This window comes from Pelobates fuscus, chromosome 1 (genome assembly GCF_036172605.1).
Source record: "Pelobates fuscus isolate aPelFus1 chromosome 1, aPelFus1.pri, whole genome shotgun sequence".
In the NCBI taxonomy this organism is placed as follows: domain Eukaryota; kingdom Metazoa; phylum Chordata; class Amphibia; order Anura; family Pelobatidae; genus Pelobates; species Pelobates fuscus.
Genome location: NC_086317.1, coordinates 299745719 through 299764007, shown reverse-complemented (window position 1 = coordinate 299764007; position 18289 = coordinate 299745719). Strand labels below are relative to the sequence as shown.

The 18289-nt window shown below is 41.3% G+C and overlaps 1 protein-coding gene across 2 annotated transcripts in view; it reads right to left on the bottom strand.

The window, feature by feature from the left end:
• DMD (dystrophin) overlaps positions 1-18289 on the bottom strand; it is a 2317639-nt gene that overhangs the window by 557569 nt on the left and 1741781 nt on the right. Inside the window, exon 1 of one of the 2 annotated variants that reach the window (XM_063457957.1) lies at positions 4985-5059. The exons of the other annotated variant lie outside the window; for it this stretch is intronic. Coding sequence (XP_063314027.1) covers positions 4985-5014 — 30 coding nt within the window. The 5' untranslated portion in view covers positions 5015-5059. Of the gene's footprint in view, positions 1-4984; positions 5060-18289 lie in introns of those variants that run through there. 2 annotated transcript variants of the gene reach the window in all.

Below are 18289 nucleotides of genomic sequence, written 5' to 3'. Positions count from 1 at the left end.
GTGTTTGTTTGGGTCACTGTGTGTGTCAGCATGTTTGTATGAGTCACTGTGTGTCAGTATGTTTCTATGGGTCTCTTGTGTTTGTCATTGTTTTTGTGTGCACCACTGTGTGTGCCAATGTGTTTGTATGAGTCTGTGCGTGTTAGTGTGTTTTTATGGATCTCTGTGTGTGTCAGTTTGTTTGTATGGGTCACTGTATGTATCAGTGTGTTTGTATGAAACATAGAAACATAGAATGTGACAGCAGATAAGAACCATTCGTCCCGTCTAGTCTGCCCAATTTTTTAAATATTTTCATTAGTCCCTGGCCTTATCGTATAGCTAGGATAGCCTTATGCATATCCCACGCATGCTTAAACTCCTTTACTGTGTTAACCTCTACCCCCTGTCTCGTCTTTCCTCCAAGCTATACATGTTAAGTTCCTTTAACCTTTCCTTGTAAGTTTTATCCTGCAATCCATGAACCAGTTTAGTAGCCCTTCTCTGAACGCTCTCTAAAGTATCAATATACTTCTGGAGATACGGTCTCCAGTACTGCGTACAATACTTCAAGTGAGGTCTCACCAGTGTTCTGTACAATGGCATGAGCACTTCTTTCTATAGCTAATACCTCTCCCTATACAACCAAGCATTCTGCTAGCATTTCCTGCTGCTTTATTACATTGTCTGTCTACCTTTAAGTCATCAGAAATAATCACCCCTAAATCCCATTCCTCAGATGTTGAGGTTCGGACTCTATCAAATATTCTGGACTCTGTGTGTGTCAATATGTTTGTATGGGTCACTGTCAGTGGCGTACATACCGGGGTCGCAGGGGTCGCGGCTGCGACCGGGCCCGGCCCACCAGGGGGCCCGGCCGCCCTGCGACCTAGGTATGTACCCACAGGGCCAGCCTCTTCTGCTGGGGGGCCCAAGAGCCGGCCACCTCCGGGCCCCCCGAGGCTGGCCCTGCTGTCACCCGGCTGGCTGGCGGGCGCGCGAGGGAGCACTGTCCCCTGAGTGCTCCCTCTTCAGCTCCCTCGCGCACCACACTGAAACCGGAGCCGGAATATGACGTCATCTTCCGGCTCCGGCATCAGTACGCGGCGCGCGAGGGAGCTGAAGAGGGAGCTCTCAGGGGACAGTGCTCCCTCGCGCGCGCGCCCGCCAGCCAGCCGGGTGATAGCCTGGCCAGCAACACCACTGGACCCCAGGGAATCCCCCCAGCTCTCCCACAGGTAAGGAGGCTGGGGGGATTAAATTAAATTAAAAAAAACAAAAAAACGTGTGAGTGTGTTAGTGTGAGTGTGTTAGTGTGAGTGAGTGTGTGAGTGAGTGTGTTAGTGAGTGTGTGAGTGTGAGTGAGTGTGTGAGTGAGTGTGTGAGTGAGTGTGAGTGTGTTAGTGAGTGTGTTAGTGTGAGTGAGTGTGTGAGTGAGTGTGTTAGTGAGTGTGTGAGTGTTAGTGTGAGTGAGTGTGTTAGTGTGTGTGTGTTAGTGAGTGTGTTAGTGTTAGTGTGTGTGTTAGTGAGTGTGTTAGTGTGAGTGATTGTGTTAGTGTGAGTGATTGTGTTAGTGTGAGTGATTGTGTTAGTGAGTGTTAGTGTGAGTGTGTTAGTGTGTGCGAGTGTTAGTGAGTGCGTTAGTGTTAGTGAGTGTGTGTGAGTGAGTGTGTGTGTGTGTGTGTTAGTGAGTGTGTGTGTGTCTGCAACTGAGTGTGTGTCTGTCAGTAAATGTGTGCGTCTGTTCATGAGAGTGTGTGTGTGTCTAAAGCACTTACCTTTCTCCAGCGCCGGGCTCCCTTGGCGCTGGGGATTTCTCCGTCCCGATCCGCCTCTCAGCTCCGAATGCACATGCGTGGCAAGAGCCACGCGCGCATTCAAACCGCCCATAGGAAAGCATTACTCAATGCTTTCCTATGGACGTTCAGCGTCTTCTCACTGTGATTTTCACAGTGAGAATCACAGAAAATCCTCTAGCGGCTGTCAATGAGACAGCCACTAGAGGCTGGATTAACCCTCAGTGAAACATAGTTTCTCTGAAACTGCTATGTTTTCAGCTGCAGTGTTAAAACTAGAGACCTGGCACCCAGACCACTTCATTGAGCTGATTTGATCTGGGTGTCTGTAGTGGTCCTTTAAGTGTATGTGTTTATGCATGCACTGGCGTACATACCGCGGTCGCACGGTTCGCAGCCCTGCAACCAGGTGCCCGCCGCCATGTGTTGCGGCCCCAGCCCGCGCAGAGTAAGCGCGGGGGGGCCCACGGATCAGTTTTCGCACCGGGGCCCCATGGGTTGTGTGTACGCCACTGGTCACTGTATCAGTGTATCTGTGTGTGTATGTCAGTGAGTGTGTAGGGGTCACCATGCAACAATTCTAATGTGTGCTCAGCAACACACAATGCACTCAGCTACACACACAGCAACACACATCACTCACAGCTATCTACACATCACTTATACCACCCACTGCCATAGACACCAGCCACAGCTACCACACACAGCCACACACCACGTACAGCTACCCACATATTATTAATTACACATCATGCACAGGCACACAAATCACTCACAGCTATCCATGTCACTCACAGACTGCCACATACATAATACATACAACCACCCCATACCCATTCAAAACATATACATCACACATAGCAACCACAATTACAGTCAGGGGCGTATTAGCCGCGAGGCAAACAAGGCATTTGCCTTGGGCGGCATTTTCCAGGGGGCGGCAAAAAACGCCGCCCCCAAATGCCCAGGGCAAATGCCTTGTTAGCCTTGCGGCTAACTGACATGCCGTCTGGGCGGGCGATCTGCTGGGCGGCGCTGGCGGGCGGCCGGCGAGGGAGCACTTCCTCTGAGCTGTCTGCTCAGCTCCCTCGCGCGCCGCACAGTGAGGCTGGGAGCCGGAATATGACGTCATATTCTGGCTCCGCCTCCCAGCCTCACTGTGCGGCGCGCGAGGGAGCTGAGCAGACAGCTCAGAGGAAGTGCTCCCTCGCCGGCCGCCCACCAATGCCGCCCAGCAGCCACTGGACCACCAGGGAGAAATAGGACCCCCCCCCAGCATTCCCAAAGGTAAGGAGGCTGGGGGGGGGTAAATTAAAAAAAAATGTGTTAAATATGTGAGTGAGTGAGTATGTGTGTATGTCTGTTAGTGTGTGTGTGTGAATGTCTGTGTGTGTGTGTGTGTTAGTGTGTGTGTGTGTCTGTCAGTTAGTGTGTCTGTGTATGTCTGTTAGTGTGTGTATGTCTGTTAGTGTGTGTGTGTGAATGTCTGTTAGTGTGTCTGTGTATGTCAGTGTGTGTCTGTGTATGTCAGTGTGTGTGTCTGTGTATGTTAGTGTGTGTGTCTGTGTATGTTAGTGTGTGTGTGTATGTGTGTCTGTGTGTCTGTTAGTGTGTCTGTGTATGTCTGTGTGTGTGTCTGTGTATGTCTGTTAGTGTGTGTGTGTGTGTGTGTCTGTTAGTGTGTGTGTGTGTGTGTGTGTGTCTGTTAGTGTGTGTGTGTGTGTGTGTATGTATGTCTGTTAGTGTGTGTCTGTTAGTGCGTGTGTGTGTGTCTGTTAGTGTGAGTGTGTGTGTGTCTGTTAGTGTGAGTGTGTGTGTGTCTGTTAGTGAGTGTGAGTGTGTCTGTAAGTGTGTGTGTGTTTCTGTTAGCGAGTGTGTGTTTCTGTTAGCTAGTGTATGCGTATCTGTAAGTGAATGTGTGTGTGTGTATTTAGAAGGCGGGGCGGGGGAAGGGTGGGGGTGGTGCGGGCGGGGGGAAGGGTTGGATGGGGGTGGCGCGGGCGGGAGGGGGGCGCCTGAGTTTTGTCCTGCCTAGGGCAGCACAAAACCAGGATACACCACTGATTACAGTCACTACACTCATACACAGCACACACTCATTGACTCACACACAGAGTCTTTGGGGACGCACCTCATTGTTTTGGTTTGTTAGCTAAAAAAAAGATGCTGTGATTGAGTATTTAAAGGAACACACTGAGCACCATAACCTCTGCAGCCCACTGCATGGTGCCAATTTGACAATTTTCATGGGTCTGCAAGGCATTTGCGCCACACCCTCTCCTGCAGAAGACTTTGGACGTCTTCAAAGAGCTAAATCATGGCACGCAAGGAGAAACGGAAAGCAGGGGCTGTAGGTTCAGGCAACCAGTGGGATCCAGTTAAGTTGTTAAAGTGTTCTGGACTGTCCTGGCACCATAACCACTGCATCAAGTAGTGTTTACGATGTTTGGAATGTTCTTTTCATAAACATTCACCTAATATAAAGTTAGAAAATAATATAGAAAATGTAAGTATCTGACACTAGTAAGAGGCAATTAAATATATATGACACTGGCTTCCGGAACTTTTTAACTCTGCTATAAGCAAACAAAACATAATCAAAGCATGCTTCATATTTTCATATGCAAGAAGTATAAATATTCTAAAAATGCAGTAGCTGTATGTTTTACCCACCATAAGGTTTTGTTTCTACGTGGGGATTAAATCATTCATTAACTAATGAAAACTGGTGTATGTGCCAATTATACAAAGAAAAAAGAAAAAAAAAAAACATTTCCCCAAACATAACACTCTTTAGAAATCGCTGTCATATACCATCACAGTAATTTCATCTCCACAATACACTATTATCAGTTAAAATATAATGTGACCCATTCAAAAAATGATAGTACGAATACAAACTTGGAGCAAGCGACACACAGTTACATTTAAAGCTTCTTCTGAGGATATCATTAGTGCCTTAAAATGATCTAGAGCATTGTCTAGCTATCAGATCCATAGTTCCATTACACCGTTCAAAAATGTAATTACAGAATAGTACGGATTTCAATTATTTGGATATTTGATGCACACATCACAAAAAAACAAAAACAAATACATTTGTATACCAGTCAAAAAACATGTTGAAATGTTCAAACACATAGCATACAGAAAATACTATAAAAAGCTGATATTTCATTTAAAGTCTTTTAAAGTTTAAGCATTCTGACCTGAACTCTGTATTTCTTCCTGTGTAACATTTTTAACTTGCTTTACAGACCTCAGCATCAGGTACAAAAGAAGGATATTTCATAAGGTCAATATGACTGCTGAAAAACTCTGTTAAAAATCCCAACTTCTGTTACATTATGTTCATAACAAACAAACAGCTACTATAAATTGTAGCAAACTACTGATCACGTCCCTTAGTGTAGGATGAGCTCAGTGTTCTATGAGAAAACGTGTTAGAACAAAAACTGCTCTTAACTGCTTCGTCAATGGCGAGCAAGAGTAGCGATGAATGTAGATGCTATTCTTCATCATATTATGCCCTCAACTTACATCGAATGGGTTAAAATGTATCTAAATAACATAGAAACACAGTTTTGCCATATCCCCCACCCCCCCTTAGATTTTAGAGTGCCAGTTGCTGCCAGAGAAACATTCTTTTACAGGACGACTGGCATTCCACTCTGCCCACACGCTGAATGGGATCTTTGTACAATAACTGAATCTTTCTAGTTGTATAATTCTGTTGGGCTTTGTTGTATTTCACATCTTGTTAGATTTACTGGAGAGTTTTTTTTTTTTTTTTACAGAGAACAATAAAATAGGTCACATCCTATCACTCTCAACTCAGATTGTCCAATTGTAATTTCCATGGAGATATGGAAAGAAACACACACGCAAGATCTGTGGTACATGTAATCTTTCATTATTTGCTGGGGATTTCTACTGGAAATTGGTAAATGGATAGTTCTAGAAATAAGTAAATAAATAATGATTAAAAAGAAGAATGAGTTAAAATAAATGGAGCCATAAGTAACATTCAATGTGGGTTTATTGCACCAGAGAGTGGACAGCCAGGAAGTTTCAATCTGCAAAGGGTCTTTGTCAATCCTTGGACAAAGTGGCTTATAACTGCAGCAATTTAGAAAAGCCTACTGCCACTGTAAAATTGCCCCCAAATCACTGGTGTCATCGTAGGAATTTGAAGTCCATCTAACTTGCGTCGCTTATACAGCTGTTCAACACATCCTTATTGATGACTGGAGTTATGGCTGGGGCTAATCTCTGTATCCCTGCTGGACAGGGATTTATGGAACACAAAAACCCCTCCAGAAAACCCCCACAAACCAGAAAGACGAGACTCCTGATTGGTGGAACCTCTTCCACGACTAGTAATGCTGTACCTACTAAAGTACTTGCCTGGGCAGATGCTACAATTTTTAAAAAAAAAAAATATTTTGCATATTTTCAAGGGTCGTGCCCTAAATGATGAATATGATACGTTTGCTAATATGCCAGACCAACCCCGCAGAGTATAAAGTATAACAATTATGTCAGTCTCTTGTAAAGGGAGACACATAGGGCTATATGTTCTCAGGATTCCCTCTGCAATTTTTAAAATACCCTGTTCTCTGTAAATATGCTCATTATATGTTAGCAGGGCTCCTCGTTTCATAGAAAGAAGCGAATATATTAAGGGAAGTTAACACATATCAGCTGAAATACACAGTGTGGTAAAATAAACGCATATTGATTTTTTATTTAATTTACTTTTTTTATTGTAGCACAAAAGCCACACTACGTACAATTAGTACAAATAAATGCAGAGCATGGAGACGCTGAACAGCAGTGCTGCACACTGTGCAACACTGCCATAGGAAGCACCTCCAGAGGAGTGGCCACTGGGGGTGTCCCTAGGGGGTCCTCTGAAAAGGAAGCGTTTGCATGAAAATGCCTGAAGGTAATGATTATTGTCATGAGAACAACTATATTAAGCTGTAGTTGTTCTGGTGACTATGTCCCTATACTGCGAGGACAATCATAAGATAAAGTGTTTTATACCCCACCTCCTATAGACTGTAAGCTCGTTTAAGCAGGGTCCTCTTCAACCTATCGTTCCTGTAAGTGTTGGGGTAATTGTCCTATTTATAGTTAAATCCCTCCTCTCATAATATTGTAAAGTGCTATGGAATCTGTTGACGCTATATAAATGCCGTATATAAATGGCAATAATAAATAATAAATGGAAGATTAGGAGATCCTAGAAAGACATGCATAGAAGTAACACAAGGGCCAAAACTGAGTAGTAAAAAAGCTGTCAGATATGCAGGTACAAACAATAGGCACATGCATAGGAAATTAAAATAATAATATGAACTAATAAGCTGAGCAACTAAAAAAACATAGCAATAAAGTATTGAGAAATAAGCAGAAAGCCATAAGTCCTCCGGTTGGAGTTCAAGTGCCTGATGACTTTAACAAACATGCTGCAGGTTCCGATCTCAGATAAAAAGACTTGTCCCTGGGCACGTCCCATAACTGTGAAGGAGTCTGACCTGCAGTTATCCTGCGAAGGGTCTAAAGGAGGCAGCTGGCAGGGAAAGGACACAGAACTGTGACAAACTTTTCTGCATCTGGCAGATAAGAGAGCTGTAGTTGTTTCTCCACATGCAAAATGGTCAACTTGAAGCCCCATCACTACTTCACATCATTGTCCACCATTGTCAATTGTGTGAAAGGCCATTGGATTTTACTGTGTGTTGAGATGAATGAACAATGGTTTTCACTGCACTGGAGCTCTGATTTTAATGCATTATCTGTACTATCTGTATAATGCATTAAAAATACAGGTTACATGAACTGCTTTAGTTTGTATACCTTGAAGTTTGCAATGGTTGCTTGTTTCTATATAATACAAATTCTTAAATAAAGATTGTCAAAAAAACATGGGCTAAGTCTTGTCTACTGTGTACATTTAAATTAGAAATAATTATCTCTAAAAGGGAATATATTTGCATTGTAGATGACATCACCCAATTTAATATTTTAAACATGTCCTATGCACTGCATCTCATTGGCTTCACCAGTTGCTATGGCAACAAACAAGTGTTAAAAATGGGTGAATGGAATCAGACATTTTACATAGAAATTTTGGAATCCCCATTGCAATTACATGGCATGAATTCCAAAAGGATTTATTAATCCATCATAGCTAAATAATGAATCATAAATGGATGATGGAAAGTAATTACAAATGGCATTGAGTTTTCTAGCCTAATGAGGAATCCAGTGAAATGTCAGTACAAAGAGTTAACTCAGTTGCTGGAAATATTTTCATAAAGAATAATTGTTTGATGGAGGACAGCATACAGCTAACCCTTTAATAAATATGCATCAAAACTACAGGATCCCAGTATAAAACAGTTTATAAAGAGATAATGTCATCCATGTATGTTTTTATTGGAGTAGTTACATCTAGAGAACAATTTCTCATCATTGTTTTCATTAATCTTAGCAATCTTTATCTACATCAGCTAATAATTCCTTTACAGTTATCTATCAACCTTTTTGTCTGTAGTATCAGTAAGTGACAAATGTTAAGGCTTTATTAGAATTTTAATATAGTCACTTCATTGGTAAATGTAGAAGATATTAACCTTCTGGTACGACTAATACAATTTCCAGGAAGAATCAAATTACTAAGTGTACTTTTATGTTCTGCTCATAAATAGCGGCTGTTTCTACAATGTCGCCACTGCTTGTATAGAAAAATCTGTCTTTCGCCCAATACTTTTAACCCCAAATATATGCTCAGCCTTTTCTATTTTTTAGGCAGAAAATAGCACAAACCAGAAGGGGATAAACTACTGTGGGGAATCCTAACAAATGTACATAGCCGAGAACAACTGATTAGGTTCCCTTTAATTATACGTTTGTATTCGGAGATAGAAATGTATTTGTGTTCTTTCAGATTGAGTTGAACATGGTTCGAATCCGTGATAAATGGAGCACCTTTCAAATAGAAATGTCTCTGTTGGCAGCAGAAAAGCAATCAGACACACTCGTATTTAGATGAAAGTCACATCTCTAGCCAATCACAATGTATTATTTTATTATTTTGTACCACTGACAATGTGTATACACATTTACAAGCAGCACAAGCCATTTCCAGAATGATTTCTTATTTAGTTTTCCGAGGTGATAAACAGAAAGAGAAAAAGTCTGCTCATTTTAAACATATAACTTGCTGCTCTGCAAACGGCACACTGTACCACAATACAATGACAATCGTGCAGACTAGCATATTAACTGGGATGTATGGCACATTGTACTGGTTCCCTACATCTGGAGTTGACTCGTTTTGCCATTACACAAACATACAACAAACAATATAATTGATACATTTGACTTGTACAAAAAAAAAAGCTATCTGTATAACTATCTATTGAGAGATGTCAGTGGAAGTTGAGAACAATTGAACCATTTTATAACTGTGAAGGAGAAATTACTGATACGTAGTTACATAGTTACATAGCTGAAAAGAGACTTGCGTCCATCAAGTTTAACCTTCCTCGCATTTGTTTTTTGCTGTTGATCCAAAAGAAGGCAAAAAACCCAGTTTGAAACACTTCCAATTTTGCAACAAGCTAGGAAAAAAAATCCTTCTTGACCCCAGAATGGCAGTCAGATTTATCCTTGGATCAAGCAGTTATTACCCTACATTGAAAGATTATATCCTTGAATATTCTGTTTTTGCAAGTATGCATCTAGTAGTTGTTTGAACATCTGTAAAGACTCTGATAAAACCACTTCTTCAGGCAGAGAATTCCACATCCTTATTGTTCTTACAGTAAAAAAAAACCTTTCCTTTGCCTTAGATGAAATCTTCTTTCTTCCAGTCTAAATGCATGACCTCGTGTCCTATGTAAAGTCCGGTTTGTGAATAGATTTCCTCACAATGGTTTGTATTGGCCCCGAATATATTTGTATAATGTTATCATATCCCCTCTCAGACAACGTTTTTCTAAACTAAATAGGTTTAAATTTGTTAACCTTTCTTCATAGCTGATATGTTCCATTCCTTTTATTAATTTTGTATCCCGCCTCTGCACTTTTTCTAGTGCCATAATATCCTTCTTTAGAACAGGTGCCCAAAATTGCACAGCATATTCAATATGTGGTCTTACCAGTGATTTATAAAGAGGCAAAATGATATTCTCATCCTTAGAATGAATGCCCTTTTTCATGCATGACAATACCTTACTGGCCTTGGCCACTGCTGATTGACATTGCACATTGTACAAACATATATAGTTCACATTTACAACCATGGCCTTACTTCCTGCAAGGCATATATAACACCTTTATCGGGCAGAAGGCAGAATCATAATGAGGGTGTCAGTCACAACTGTTCAAACTAGAACTCCTTTCGATAAAAAACATCAGTTTAAAATAAAATGGAGAATGCATATTTTTACATGTATTGTGCCCGGTAATCTGCACTTTACAGCTTTACAGGTGACTGGAACACACTTTATAGGAGACTGGAACCAATATTAGCTGGACAAGCTGTGGTGGTGCCAACACTTGCCAACACTGGACAAGCTGTGGTGGAGCTAGAATGAGGACATGTCAGTGGAGTTATTCTTATAAATGGTGAAGTTCATGGATGGGCACAATGAAGGTCTGACATGAGATCCATCAGGGCAGCTGACCTGCACTTATATGGGCAAGGATGAAGAGGGCATTTTTAATTTGCTGGTTTTGTTGTTTATGGTAATTATTGTTATGCTATCACTAGGAGCAAGGCACCACAGAAAAATAAGAGGGAAAGAGAAATAATGAAGTCCTAAACGGCAATTGCAAAGTTGGATTCAGGACACTTGTCAAGTATGTTGTCCTCCTGCATGGATTTTCTGGTCACTGATCATGCTTTGCATTTTAGCTGGATTCTTATCAGCAGCAAGCAGCCAGCTGGAATACAGGCTTGATCTTAAATGGGTCATTTAGTCCTTTCTTCGTGAGTTCTCTGCAGCCTTTATTTAAAATGCATGACTCCCATGGCTTTTTGCAGCAGTAAATTGCATTAACAGGTGAATACATTCATTTTAAGACTTTTGATCCAATGGGCAGAAAAAAGCTATCCATCTGAACCTGAGCCACAATGTTTACTGATTAAAGAATAAATGCAAAAGTTCCAATATGGTCTTTACAAACGGTTGCCAGGTAAGGGTAAAACGTAAGCTTCAGTTATCTGTGCTACAACAATGTCAATGTCTCTGATTTATCTTCTGTAATACTGCAAATGGATCACATCACCCAAGAAATGCAAACAGCGCAGCAATGCAATATAGCTATAAGTTATTAGAGAGGCACAACAATAAAATTGCTAACAGTACATGTATCTTCTCCTTAATCTAGAGAAAATGAGTTTCTTCTGCCACTTCAGTGTGTCTTAAATGTCATCAATTAGATGCAGATATCAAGCACAATCTATGGTCTCATAGGGAAATAAAGCACCATTCAAAAAGGAATATATGTTTTTATGTATAACATTACTCTTGTTAGGCTGCCAGTGGATCCAATTTTCTCTATAATAGGAGCTTCTTCCAACTGGAATTGTGTTCTTGTCAAACTACTTAGTATGTCGCAGACTACACTACAAGCAGAAGACAAAAATCATATATTTGTATATTGGATCTAATCCTGGCATATATTGGTATATTGGATCTAATTTTAGCATATATTGGTATATTGTATACTAGTACTAGCATTTGTGTTTCAAGTTATCCACCACCATGTATAAAAAATGTACACCACGTGCTTTGATGCAGAAAGCTGCAGGTATTTGTGATGAAAATTCAATAATGGTCAGTTTTTAAATGAATTGAGTTTAATGAAGATAAATAATTAATAAAGTCTGGGGTAACCATTACACACGGTTACCCCTTGCAATCATCATATTCCCACTATAGATTCCAATCCCAACCCCTTCCACCGAATATTGCAATACTTTTTCACTCAAGTTCTAAAAGGAGACCCACCAACTCCTTTTTTCTTTCCTGTACCATCCCTTCCTCTTCTTATCTTTCTTTTTCTCCCACTACAAATGCAAGAAAGGGTAGATCCTAATCACTTTGCTTTTATCTCATCAAGATAGGACCGACTTGTGATTACTCACATAGAGCACAGAGGCATTCAATGGCGACATACAGCTACATCTGAAACCCATGCTTGTTTCATTTTCTTCTGTTTCTTATGGTTTTTTTTTCTACTTTTAGTTTTGTTAAAACCATTTGTAAGTAGAGATGTCCCGAACAGTTCGCCGGGAACTATTCGCCAGCGAACATAGCATAGGCGATGTTCGGTCCGCCCCCTATTCATCATCATTGAGTAAACTTTGACCCTGTACCTCACAGTCAGCAGACACATTCCAGCCAATCAACAGCAGACCCTCCCTCCCAGACCCTCCCACCTCCATGACGAATAGGGAAGCGGCCGTGGCGACCGCGAACAAGCGAACAAGGGACATCTCTATTTGCAAGTTGTGCATTATCAAAGATTTGTACTTATTAGTGCTTGATGTTGATCACTGTGTTAATTAAGTATTTAATGTAAACTGTTTTTGACTGACTTGGGTGCTGTGTCACCCAGATGTTGCTATTGTTTTCTTATTGACATGATGTACCATTTTGCTAATGCAAAAATAAAGAATAAAAAAAATAATAATATGTATTCCCAGGCTTACGAAAAGAAACGGAGGCTATTTGTAAATGTTAGGTCAAAGCATTGATGATGGACCACTCAGCACAAATATTTGACTTGTTCTCAAGATAACTGCTCTCAACCCACTTGATCTTGATAAATACCAACTAATATTTCTTTGTGAGCACAGGGAACTAGCATGCTGATCCTTATAATATGACATAGCATATCCTTTGGCCTTCACATTGAAAAACTATCTTCAAAACTTTACCCAAAACTATGTACCCTGTACAGAAACAAATCCTGCCTAAGCCCTACAGTAAGGAAACTGATAGTGCAACAAATGCTAATGCCGGTCATTGATTATTGGGATGTAGTGTATGTACCCACACCGCAAACCCACCTTAAACTTAAAACGTTATATAATTCATTCTGCCACTTTGTACTAGAATGTAATTACTGTACCCACCACTGTGACATATTGAAACAGCTAAACTGGCTATCGCTGGAATCCCGATGCACTCTTCATCTTTCCAGCCTTGTGCATGAAAGCATTTCTGGGAAGCTCCAACCCTACCTGAGTAGAATGCTCTCCCCGGCTGTTCCCACCTCCTATAACCTCCGATCCAGTACTAGCATGATATTTAGCATACCGCAATACAAAAATAAAGTGGCTCGATCCTCCTTTTCCTACAGAGCACCGCAATTATGGAATAACCTCAGGGACACTGTCAAATCTTAATTCAATATAAAATATTTTAAGAGATCTATGGCAATATACCCCAGCACAGAATGCACGTGTCATGGTTGAATATATTTATTACCTGTTATGTATTACATTTATATATGTGTGTGTATATATATATATATAGTTTGTAAATTGTATTTTTGTAATATTGTATCCTATTGTATCAATGCAATGTTTTGTGGACCCAGGACATACTTGAAAACAAGAGAAATCTCAATGTATCCATCCTGGTAAAATATTTTATACATACATAAATAAATACATTTGGCAATAATACTCAGGGTGTTTGATAGATGACTTAAAAGTCATAGATTCATAGAATATCACATCATGGTTTTACATGCTTATTCAAATGAAAACTGAAGCCCATATATTCAAGGTGACATATGAGTCACTTTTTGCAACCCCCTTGCATCTTTCATTGGAAACATGTGCAGATTTTCTAGAAATCTTGTGTCTCACCTATGATCTAATTGCTTTTAGATTGCAAGCTGTCATAAGCGAGGGGTCTCATAGCCTTTGATTTCATGTAATGATCACTGTATGCCAGCCTATTTGTTGACACTGTCTTGTACAGCACTGCAGACCCTGCTGGAGATTTATAAATAGTAAATCATTATAAGAAAAATCACCATACATCACTTTATCATATTCATCTTCCAATGGAATATGTCACTATTGTTGATTTTTTTTGCTTTATTTGTTTACTGCTTTCATTTTATCCATATCAGAGTGAACCACCCCTTCCACAAAGTAAAAAGACTTATCGACTTTTATTACTCTAGCTGTTTTATATGACAACTTTACAGTGCCCACGGTTTTTATCTGAGAGCAACAGTAAAACACCCATCAAGCCAGCCTCATATGTGATAAATCTTCCACAATAAAAACTACCAAACAGTCAAACTCAACAAAGAATCCACACAAACTAATGTGAAATCAAGATTATTTACTATAGTATGATTAATTTTGTCAAATAACCCTGTCATATGATCTGTAAGATTTCCTAGATTTCCAAAAAGCGTTTATTGGATGCAAAATACCACGGTTGACCTTTTTTTGTCAGTCTTTTATTTATCTACTTCTTATCGTTAAATGCCCTGGATGCTTTACCTGTTCCTAATCCTACTACTTTATGTCTCATACATCAGTATATATACGCTATATGTAATTCCCTCTGCTTATCTGGCCAGTTTTGCCAGTTTTCTCTCCTAATCACGGATCTTAGAAGTTCCATTCCTGCCCCTCATTCTGCCCTCTTGATCTGAACAAATAGTCTTGTGTTGAAATTAATTTGAATTATTATATTGCTGATGTCTGAGCAGGCACATATAATATGAACCAATGTACATTGCCCTTACAATTTGACCTTTTGTTATGTGTTTTACGTATTACTGCACTTTCTTGCTAATCTGCCCCCTTTTCCTTATCTAGCTTGTCCTTTTCCTGAGTCACAACATCTATTTCAGCCTTTTATGTCTATTTTTCATTATTGCAATGGTTTTCGATCCTTCTAGCCCCTAGTTTCTGCTTTGGATTTGTGACTTTGTACGTCAAATGCACAATTACAGCATTTTGGAGCTAGGACAACATTACATCATAATCATAATAAATAATATAATACTATACTGTTGTTAGTGTCCATATATATGTCTATGTATATGAGACTATATAGCTACTATTTTATTTTGTTTTGTTAAGTGTTATATAAATCAGTTTAATTTAGTGCAGTAGTATTTGTTATTTATTTGTGGGTGGTTCCAAATAGTTAAGTCATTGAAGTATTCTCTCATGCAGTGTCAGGATCGGGTCAGGGATCCAACACGCAAAGTACAAACAGGTACAGGGTACGTATACCGGACCTTAGAATGGCCGGACTAATGTACAGAGAGTATAGAGAATGGTCAGAGACAAGCCGAGGTCGAGGGAAGGAGAGAACAGGTAAACGAGTAACAAGCCGGGTCAAGGATAACAGAGGTAAACAGAGTAAGATAAACAAGCCGGGTCGTAACCAAACGGATAACAGAAAACACCAGAGCACTGAGTGACTAGACAGGCTAGAACCACGACAGGGCAATGAGCAACAGGGCGAAGTATGTTTAAATACCCTGGCTAGAGAGGATAGACACACCTCCGACGAATCCTGATTGGTCTCTAACGGATTGAGTGACAGGTCGTTCCGGATTGGCGTCATGACGTCGGTCTCCGGGCACCATGCTACATAAGGAAGTGACTCCCTCGCGGCCGGCGTTTATGTGACCGGGTCGACCGCGAGGAACAGAGGAAACATGGCGTCCGGACGGATAAACGTCCAAGTCTCTACCTCTCTCGGAGGTAGAGACCACAGGTACCCTGACAGTACCCCCCCTCTCAGATACGCCCACCGGGCGGAAGGAACCGGGACGAGATGGGAAGCGGGAGTGATACGCCCTGCGGAGACGAGGAGCATGAACATCCTCTTGAGGTACCCAACTCCTCTCCTCAGGACCATATCCCTTCCAATCGACCAGATATTGAACCTTCCCCCGTGAGATTCGAGAATTAATAATAGAGTTAACCTCATACTCCTCCTGACCCTCCACCTGAACAGAGCGAGGAGGGGCGATTGTGGAGGAAAATCTGTTGCATATAAGTGGTTTCAGCAATGAAACATGAAACGAGTTAGGCATGCGTAAGGTAGAAGGAAGAGCTAGACGGTACGCAACTGGATTGATTCGAGTCAGCACCCTGTAAGGACCAATATAACGGGGAGCGAACTTCATGGAGGGCACTTTTAAACGGATGTTCCTTGTGCTCAACCATACCCTATCGCCTGGAACAAAGACCGGAGCCGCCCTTCTACGTTTATCAGCGTGTTTCTTAACCAGCATAGATTTGTGCATAAGGATTTGTCGAGTTTGGTCCCACAACTTCCTCAAATTGGCCACATGAACATCAACCGACGGCACCCCCTGGGAAGGAGAGGCCGAAGGAAGAATAGACGGATGAAAGCCATAATTCATGAAGAAGGGGCTTGAATGAGTAGAATCGCAAACGAGATTGTTGTGTGCAAACTCCGCCCAAGGAATCAAACCGACCCAATCGTCCTGGTGTTCGGAAACAAAACATCGTAAATATTGTTCAATTTTCTGGTTGGTACGTTCAGCAGCTCCGTTAGACTGAGGATGATAGGCAGAAGAAAAGTTCAACTTGATACCTAATTGTGAACAGAAGGCCCTCCAAAATCGGGAAATAAATTGAGAGCCTCTGTCAGATACAATTTGGGAGGGTATCCCATGAAGACGAAAAATCTCCCTAGCGAATATCTCTGCCAATTCGGGAGAAGACGGTAGTTTAGGCAGAGGAATGAAGTGAGCCATTTTAGTGAATCTGTCAACCACGGTGAGAATAACAGTATGTTTTTTAGAGATAGGTAGATCGACAATAAAGTCCATGGCCAAGCAGGACCATGGTTTCTCTGGAACCTCTAAGGGGTGCAGGAAACCACATGGGAGTGTATGGGGTTGTTTGGTTTTAGTACAAACCTCGCAAGCAGCGATGAAATCTTGAGTATCTCTACGTAAAGCAGGCCACCAGAAGTCTTTGGAGATCAAAGCAAATGTTTTGCGAATACCAGGATGTCCCGCCATCTTGCTGTTATGGAGACACTGTAACAGTTCCAGTTGAAGAGCAGGAGGAACGAAGTGTCGACCCGCAGGAGTCTGTTTAGGTGCTAGATGTTGCAGCTTAATGATCTTGGCCAGTAACGGAGAGTGAATCCTGAGATTCGTATTAGCAACAATATTGCATTTGGGAACTATAGAGGAAAGAACCGGTTCTGGTATAGTAGAGGGTTCATATTGGCGAGATAAAGCATCGGCTTTAGAGTTCTTAGAACCAGGTCTGTAGGTCAGCACATAATTGAAGTGAGTCAGGAATAAGGACCAACGTGCTTGCCTAGAAGACAGACGTTTGGCCTCCCCAATATAGGACAAGTTCTTGTGGTCCGTCAAAATAGTAATAGGGTGTAAGGTCCCCTCCAATAAATGTCTCCACTCCTTTAAGGCTTTAATGACCGCTAACAGTTCCCTGTCACCGATGTCATATCTGCTCTCAGGCCCAGAAAGTTTCTTAGAAAAAAAACCACACGGGTGTAGTGGTTTATCCACCCCTAACCTTTGTGACAGAACCGCACCTACTCCTGTCTCAGAGGCATCGACCTCGAGTAGAAATGGCAAAGTCGTATCAGGATGAACCAAAATAGGAGCAGAAGCAAAAAGTTCTTTGAGATTCTTGAAAGCAACGAGAGCTTCAGTAGACCACGTCTTAGTATCCGCCCCCTGTTTGGTCATATTGGTAATGGGCGCAATAATAGACGAGTACCCCTTAATGAAACGCCTATAATAATTGGAGAACCCAATAAACCTCTGGATAGCCTTGAGTCCCTTAGGCAATGGCCAATCTAGAATAGACTGGAGTTTGTCAGGATCCATCTTAAAGCCTTCTCCAGAAATCACGTATCCCAGAAAGTCTATCTGGGTCTGGTCAAAACTGCATTTCTCCAACTTACAGTACAAACCGTGTTGCAGAAGTTTGTGTAACACCTTTCTGACTTGTCTATGGTGAGTCTCAATCTCTCTAGAGTGTATGAGTATGTCATCCAGGTAGACGATAACACAATCATGTTGAAATTCCCTAAGAACTTCGTTAATCAAATCTTGAAAAACTGCAGGTGCGTTACAAAGACCAAAGGGCATGACCGTGTACTCATAATGACCATAGCGGGTATTAAACGCTGTCTTCCACTCGTGACCTTGCTGAATTCTCACCAAGTTATATGCCCCTCTGAGATCCAACTTGGTGAAAATTTTAGAGTCCTTTAGCCGGTCAAAGAGCTCGGTAATCAGGGGAATAGGATAGGCATTTCTGATGGTTATTTTATTCAAACCTCGGTAATCGATGCAAGGTCTGAGTGAACCATCCTTCTTTTTAACAAAAAAAAATCCAGCCCCGGCAGGAGAGGAAGATCTCCTAATGAATCCCTTGTCTAAATTCTCCTGAATATACTCCTCTAAAACAGCATTCTCTTTAGTGG